The sequence below is a fragment of the Gekko japonicus genome, unplaced genomic scaffold, assembly GCF_001447785.1.
Source record: "Gekko japonicus isolate JY-2015 unplaced genomic scaffold, Gekko_japonicus_V1.1 scaffold85, whole genome shotgun sequence".
NCBI classification, from domain to species: domain Eukaryota; kingdom Metazoa; phylum Chordata; class Lepidosauria; order Squamata; family Gekkonidae; genus Gekko; species Gekko japonicus.
In genome coordinates, this window is record NW_015167531.1 from 1,280,654 (window position 1) to 1,289,161 (window position 8,508).

Genomic DNA, 8,508 nt, shown 5'->3' on the forward strand with positions numbered 1-8,508 from the left:
AGCCAATTCCTGTGACACTGAGCTAGGAACCTGGCAAAGAAGCTGGTGTGACCTGTAACCGAGACCAGATTTTTCACAACCCTTTCAAGCCACATTTCTCTGCATTTGTGTCAAATTAAAGATATCCTTAGATCTGAATGTAACAGGCAAAGATCGGGTAACTCTGGTGAATATGGCATTCCAAGCTGTTTCATGCAGTACGCATAGCCAAACCTGAGCTTGCCTCTCGGCATACACTCACAAGGATGCAACAGCTGAGCATGGCATCCTGACAAGTGTGCCCGTAACAAACACATCTGTGTCATTCTCACACATCACAGGGTTCGTTTTTCAGTGTATACTTAAAACATCAAACATTTTCATTTAAAAGGATTATGTGCTAAGAGACCCAGAAAATAGTGAGGTTAGGTATGAGAGGGAGGAGTCCTAAACTGATTTTAGTTAATGGGGGACTCCCAGGAAAGTGTCCTTGGGATTGCAGTCAGAGATACTAGCAGCTTGGGAAACTAGGAGCAGGGCAGTTCATGAATGGGGTGATTCTCCCTGCGGCCCCCTTGACTTTGAGCTGTGGTTCCGCACAAGCAACCCTTTGGCATCAGCTGTTACTCTTTGCCTTGCAGAGGAGGTGAAGCCATCTTGTGGAGCTAAGAGGGGATACAAATGTCCCTTGTTCACACCAGTTTAGTGTTCACACCAGTGCCAAAACCAGCCTATTTCAGCTAGGTGAGGTTGCCAGATTGCTGGCTGGCGCTTCTGAGAAATGAATGGAGAACCACTGATTTCCCCACAGCCAACAACGTTCTAGAATCCTGTCCCCATGTCCAAATATTCTTTGCATTTTGTGCCTAAAGACTGTCAGTGTCAGGAAAAAAAGACGTATCAAATAAGAACAAATATTATTTGTCAGGTTCAGAAGGTTTTACATGCTTGTAATGAAGCTTTCCTGAAATAATTCTAAAGCTACTCCTTATAGCACCCTGCCACACTCAGACTCAAAGCAGCTTGGGGGTGGGGGTAGGGGGTGGATTTATTCCAGGATCAATTGGTGAAATAGTAACCATGAAAAAAGCACCCTGAGCCAGGGGCCAATTGCGGCTGAGCAGATCAGACTGATGGGCCTCAGAGCCTTGCCCCTTTTGAGGAACGCCTGCTGCCATGGATTTAAAAAACAAACGGATAATTTTCCAATTCTAAAAAATAAGCTCTCATTCTTTAAACAGAAGCTGTTGGGTAACAAATGCAAAAAACCCCCCTCTGTTTTCCCCACATTTCTTAGGTGGGAAAACCCAGTGCTCTGGATGGAGTGGTAAATGCCCTGGCCGCAGCCCCTTGGATGAGATACACTGAGGAGGGCGGAGATCTCAGGAGATACATGGGAAAGGAGGAGAAGGCGGGGCGATGGTGGGTGTGAAAACAGAACAAATAGAACACAGCATGCTGTCATAGGTGAAACCATTACCTGTTTGACACAGACCGATCCTGCCCTCCAGCAGACCAAGACTCTGCACAAGAACAAAGCCGATGGAGCAGCCATCCATCACCTTCCCTCTCAACCCGCCCCCCTCTCCCCCCAGCCCACCAGATTTCAGAGAAAATGACAGGGAAGGGGAAATGTGGCCCACTAGCTGAAGCAGATCATGCTGGGCCAAGATTTTGGCAAACACAGGGCAGCTTTCTACATTTCCATACTGCTTCCTGGGTAAAAACCGAACTCGACCCTCCGACCCAAACCCTGGCCCCGAAACACCGAAATGACGCATACGATTGCGAAGGTGGCAATTTCATGCAGCGCAGCAATGGCCTCGTCATCCACAAGAGGAAGGAGGAAGAAGACAGTTGTATTATTTTTTTCGTCTTGTGTTTTGTTTGTGTTGGAAGAGCCACTGCAGGTTGCAAAAAGCCATCACGCTTCAGCGGGGAGCGTCAGAAAAAGAAACCGTCACAGGACGCAAGAAGGGGAGGGGGAAGGAAAGACGGCCGTCTTCGTCATCGTCTTTTTCCTCCTTCGTTGCCACCATCCGCAACACATCCTTCAGGACACAACAACAGGACGAGACACAGAAGAGCGTTTGTCGTGGGCCATCAAATCCCTGGAGAAAAGGAGCGGATGTGGACGGGTCAGTACAGAACCCAGCCCCCTCGGGCTGGAGACGAGCAGCAGGAGCTGCTCCGACTGGCCTGGCTTGGCATCCTGTCTGGGCAACATGGTGATGGTTAGGAACGAAAAACCCTGCAAGAGAGGCAACGGTTATGGCTGGTGTCACATGTGCATCTTTAAAACGCTTTAATGATAGCTTGGGACTCTTCTCCCCGCCTTCTTGGAGTGTGCAATACCACCCTTCATGACTTAGGGCTCTCCTGCATTCACATTCTTGCAAGTCAAGCCAAGCAGGCTACTCTGAATGGCTGGGATTGTGTTTCTAGGCAGTAGATGGCAGTGTTGGCTTTGGATTCAGCAGTGTTTGTGATAGTAGAGGGAGCAATACTAGCAAGAGTGACACTACTTGCAAATTCTATAAAGGCAAAGCCAGAATCCTTATGTGCAGTGTGTGTGTGTGTCAGGAGGTTTGTCAAGATCCAACCTGGGCCAGTGTTTAATTTCTAAACACAAGAGGTGCCAACAGAGTAGAAAGTACTTAAATACACTCTTTTTAAAAAAGTTATACTTTGTTCCACGAAAGATCCATGGCCTTGAAAACTGCTTATTCTACTAAGCTTCAGAGTGATTATCCCCTCACTCTAGAGTGAAGTCTTGCAAAATAACAATTCTGCTGAGGGAAGCAGAAGCAGGCTGTTACCACAATGGTCTGAGGCATCTGATAAACAAATCTTGCTTGAAGCTAGACTAGCAAGAATTTGGTCATTGTCGGGAAAGGAGAACCTCCTGGGAACCCTGTGTAAGCCATCATGAGTTCCACGAGGAGGAGGAGAAACAACCCCACTTTTTTCTACCCAAAGGAGTCTCAAAGTGGCTTACAATCCCACAACAGGCACCTTGTGAGGTAGACGGGGCTACCCTCCTGTGGCTATTCAAGGCCACTGATTACATAACTAAGGGATTGCCTCAGTTTTGAATCAGTTGTAATTCCAGGAGGTCTCCAGGCCCCACCTGAAGTCTAAAAAGTTATATAAATCTTTTAAATAGTGTTCATATCACAGGGTTTGCTTGTGTGTTTTTCCTGTTGGATACCTGTGATCCCTCTTGTTTTGTGCTGTTTCTATTTGGGGATGAAAAAGACATAAATGTACACATGATGGATTAAATAAGTATTTATATAATAATTTAATAGTTGATATATTTACAGAGGTACAGCCTGCAATAATGTCATGTTACTTTAAGAAAGTGATGTTCGTCATGCAGCTGCATGGAATTAACTAGTAGAATCTTTATAGAGTCTGGATCCAGTTAGTTGTAGAGAGCATTTGCCAGCCAAAGAAGGAAGGCTTCTAGCCGGGTGAACTAAGGACTGGTTTGCTACTACTAAAATAAATGGTGCTTAGGAGAGCATAGCCAACAAAATCCAGGAGGCTTTTTTGAACCCATTGGCTTGCTCCCCATATAAACACTTATCATGGAACCAGAAGTACGTTTTCTAAAAACTAAATTATTAAATCATTATAGTTTAAAATAACTAATTTCCATGCAGCTACATGTGAATTTTAATTGATTATGGTTTAGTCCAGGATATTATGAAGGAAATTACAATACTGAGCTGGATTGAGAAGCTGACACCTCCTTACAATATAGGATTACATCTGAGGAAGACTGTAAAGTTGAAATGAGTTCGTAACTGGGTACTCATGATGCTGGACTATGTGGACTTTTTTAAAAAATATTGTATAATTGAGAATGCTGAAAAAACCTTTTGCAATTTTATAAAGTCTAAAAAGTTATATAGTGTTCATATCACAGGGTTTGCTTGTGTGCTTTTCCTGTTGGATACCTGTGATCCCTCTTGTTTTGTGCCCACCTGAAGTTTGGCAACCCTATCACAGTCCCCCAAGTAACTCTAACCGTGGTGCTGGAGGTTATTGTACCAGGAGTTTAGGCTGGGGACAGAAGCTGAGAAAACAGTGGCTTGTATAAGGTCACTGAGTGAGTTCATGGGCCTCCTGTTTCACAGCTCTTAGTCACCAGTCTATGCCGGATCTCCTTAGCTGGACTCCCACCTTTTTATCACCCAATTGCTCAATGGGAAATTTCTTGTAAAGAAACATATGGGTCTAGTTCTAGGGAAACGTAAGAGATATCCTGCCCTTAGCAACAGCTTTGTTCCTGGGAAGGGAATATCACAGAAGTGAACCTACTATGGAATCATGCAAACATGTAAATAAAATCCTGGTCACAGAAAGCCTGGCAAAAATGGATTGTGGGAAAGTCATTTAAAAAAACACAAATGCTAGAATGGGTGGTAACAGGAGGGTCAAAGGAGCTATAGCTAGGGATGCCAGCCTCTAAGTGGGACCTGGGGATCCCCCGAAATTGCAGTTCATCTCCAGACTGCAGAGATAAGTTCCTCTGGAGAAAATGGATGCTTTGGAGGGTGGACTCTGTGGCACTGTACCCCACTGAGGTCCCTGTCCTGCCCAGGCTCCATCCCCAAATCTCCAGCAGTTTCTCAGCCTGGATCTGGCAACCCTACCCCCCACCCTACCCCCTGGCTACCCTAGCTGTAACAAAGATCACAGGTCTCCATGCATCAGTAAAAGGCAACTTACACATGCTTGTGACCCTGATTTGGTTCCCTTGAACCCACCCCCAACCCTGGTTTCCCTAATCCAAAACCACTACCATGTGATCTTTGCTTCTTCTACTTCGGACCTTTACTGCACGTTTGCCCAGAAGATCTCCTGGCTTAAAATACTCACTGCCCTCCTAAGCAGCTCTCTAGCAGAAGAAGGATCCAATTATTATTTATTTTGATTATTTCTCTGTAACCTTTACGTTATTAAAACAGTACAACAGGCGGGTTTACTATATACAAAATGATGCATTTGTTTTTAAAAGTACATAAAAAGCCCTCCAAAAATAGATCTAAAACAACAAACTAACATAGAACAACCAACACTGGCACCCTAACAAGTTTAAAAAAAGAAAAACTCAGCAATAAAAAGAAATCTTCTTTTTTCCCTAACCATCATCAACTTTACCTGAAGTTCACTACTACATTATCTCTCAGTCCCCACTCTCATATATGGTAACCTATTCCTGGGTTCAACTCATTTTATATTTATTGTCCAATTATACTTATTTGTATGTAATAACTCTTCAAATGTCCTGTTTTGTCTGTAATGATTGTTTTTGCTGATTACTCTTGTGTTACTGCTTAAACTTGCACTGTTTAAAAACTACTAAAAAGTTAATTAAAAAAACTTTACAACAAATAAAAGCAGATATGTAATAATAAAATCAGTGATAAAAAAGACCAGTAGTCTAGTTAATAGGGGCCATGGTGGCTCAGAGGTTAAGACGCTGAGCTGCAGACTGGAAGGTTGGTAGCTCGGCAGTTCGAGACTCTAGGGCCACATGATGGAGTGAGCTCCCGTCTCTGGCCCCAGCTCCTGCCAACCTAGCAGTTTGAAAGCGAGATGACGGCTCTCTGCCCCAAAGACCCTACACTCTGAAATCTGAGACAAGGAAGAGAAAAAAGAGAAGGGAAGAAGGTGGTGGTGGAGAAGAACACATCAGTCATTCCAGTGACGTGTGCTTTGGCTTAGCTTAAGACAGGGAAATGAGTATGTGTGTGTGCCACAGGCATAAAAGGGCTTTTTGGGGAAGAATTTGAAGGAAGTCAGAGGAGGCTTTGTGCAGAGTTTGTGAAAGAATAGGCAGCAGCAAGGAAAACGGGGGCAGAGTCGTTTGAGGAAGCAGGAGACTTTTTGATGGGCTCAGAGTGGTGGATATAGTTGCCAGCTTTGGGTTGGGAAACACATGGAAATTTTGGGAGAGGAACCCGTGGAGGACGGGACTTGGGGAGGGACTTCAATGAGTTATAATGCTATAGAGTCCATAAAGAGATAAAATTTGAAGAGTGCGACATAATAAATCAGTTAGCCTCCAGGACGCTAAAGGACACTTCTTCACTTTCGCCGCAACAGATTTGTGGCTCTCTATATGGGATTTCTCTGGAATGAGACAGCTTTCCTGCAGGAATCCCCCTGGTGCTACTTCTGGAGGGTGAGGCAAGACTCCTGCAAGTCAGCTGACCAGCTGCTATTCCTGTGACATCATGCTTACATCCACATGAAGCTCACGCAGAAGCAAGTTCCACATAGTTTGGTCTACACAGGCAGGATGATGCTGTGGGTTTTATTTATTTGAAACATTAATAAGCCTGCTTTTGTCCAAGGCAACTGTGTGGGTTGAATGGACCATACGACATTAGACTGCAGATGTGGAATGTTGTTCTCTTAATGCTACCTCATGTAAAATGCCTTGCAAGCCAAAAGTCTGCTTACAGGAAGGACGTTTCTAAGGTTAGTATGCTCCCTACATGCTAGTTTTGGACTTGCAGGGAATTACATTACATCATGAGGCAATGGAAATAGCATCCTCCACCTAAAGTCTAAAATGGTAAAGACCTTTCCTCCACTTCAGGACTTTACCACCTGCTCTCCACCTCTTTCTACTGCATGTGTGGAGCAGGCTTTATGGCAGAAGTGGCATTTGGGACAGCCAATCAGGAGCGCCCTGCATTTCTCACTTTGCCTGCCGGCCCTGGAACTTTCCAAGTCCAACTCTTCCAGCCTTTTCCCACCACACACATTTGAAAGGAAAGTTAACAGTAAAAGCACACTGAGCTGTGAGCCGCAGCCTTAAAAGCAAACCACTGGGTTTGTGAGAGACGGTGGCAAAACCCAACTAGATGGCTCCACGCGCCGTGATCCCCGCCCACGCTTAGCGAGAAATGTAAATGATGGTGTCAGGTTGCACCACCAATACCTCCGAGCGACACAAAAGGCTCCCGTTCTGCAAGCCCACGCATTGCAGAGAAACAAAAGCACAGGTGAAAAGAAAAAGCCAACTCACTCATCCGTGTCTTTCTTGCTCTCCTCAATGTGCGCAATCGACTCGGATCGGAGGCGGTTAGTCACTTCGTAGGTGCGCAAGGTGACTCCAAATATATCCTCATGGTAGCGGTTGTCATCCTGCAAGGGAGGGAGGCGTGGAGGCAGCCACAAGCACAAAAATGAAAATCCACGGCACAGTTATTTGTCTGCAAAGCGTGGGCATTTAAGAGAAATCCTAGAAGGGCCCCAATGTCTGTGAATTGTGCCACAATGTTATTAGATGCATTTATTGTAAATACGATCCACCTCATCAGCAAAAAGCTCTCTAGGCAAATTCTGTACAATGCTTGTTTGTTTTTTAAATTGTCCTATAATGATAAGACACGATAAGACAATAAAAACAGAGCCTACAGGCTAAGGTGCAAATAAATAAAAATCAGGAAACCAAAAACCCCTCTAAAAACTAAAAACCTGCCAGTTGTAGTGGCAGTAAAATACTGGACAATGTTAAAATAATTATTTAACACCATCACCAACGAAAAGCAACACAGTCTAGGGTGGTGGGAAGTTCCCTCAAATTGCAGCCAACTTACAGTGACGCGAGAGGGGTTTCATGCCAAGAGACGGACAGAGGTAGTCTGCCATTGCCTGCCCTCTGAGTGCAATGCTCCCTCTAAGCTGTGGAGACTTGTGAGCAAAAATTCTGCTTTGTGAGCTATTGGCATTAATGTTGTGAATGAGCGATTTGGCTGCTGCATCAATTAGTTTGCTCTGGAGCCATCCTTCCTGAGCAGAGACAAAAATGTGTGAGCCGGAGGCTAAAAAACTGTGAGCTAGCTCACACTAATTCAGCTTAGAGGGAACACCGTCTGTATAGCAACCCTGATCTTCCTTGGTGGTCTCCCATCCAAGTTGTAACCAGGGCTAACCCTGCACAGCTTCCAAGATCTTACGAGATCAGGCTAGCTTGGGCCATTTGGGTCAGGGTGATATCATCAACAGGGGGTGACAAAAATTTAGAAAAGGGGAAGGCAGGGGAGAGGAGCAAGGGGCATGTGCTAGCAGACCAACAAGGCATGTTTGTGCCTGATCTGAGTTTGCAGGAAGTGTGTTGTGAAGTTGAATGTAGCCTAAATTTTAATGGAGAGATCAAAGATTCTTGGTCTTGAGAGTCTTCCCACAGCAGAACACAATATGCAAAGAAAAGAAGACACTGGTTTATCCCCGTAGGTAGCTGTAATACTGTGAATGGAAAACTGGATGCCACGCTAAGCTGGGTAATCAATTGTGACTTACCCTTAGTTTGCTAATGAAAGCACTGGCTTCTTCTGGCATCAGCTTGCCCTGCTGCCTCACAATGCTCTGGATGGTCTTGAGGACATCACCAGCCATGGTGACATCCCCACAGACATAGATGTGACCTCCTTGCTCCTTCAGTGCCTTGTAAACAGATCCTGCCAGCTGTTCCTGCAGGATATCCTGCACGTATTTCTGAAG

At 45.0% G+C, this 8,508-nt stretch overlaps 1 protein-coding gene across 1 annotated transcript in view; it reads right to left on the bottom strand.

The window, feature by feature from the left end:
* Positions 1–1,931: 1,931 nt before the first annotated feature.
* NOS1 (nitric oxide synthase 1) overlaps positions 1,932–8,508 on the bottom strand; it is a 93,941-nt gene continuing 87,364 nt past the window's right edge. Inside the window, exons 26-28 of the mRNA XM_015413420.1 lie at positions 8,308–8,502; positions 7,031–7,149; positions 1,932–2,090 (exon numbers count right to left, since the gene is read on the bottom strand). Of these exons, the coding sequence (XP_015268906.1) occupies positions 2,033–2,090; positions 7,031–7,149; positions 8,308–8,502 (372 nt within the window). The 3' untranslated portion in view covers positions 1,932–2,032. The remainder of the gene's footprint in view (positions 2,091–7,030; positions 7,150–8,307; positions 8,503–8,508) is intronic.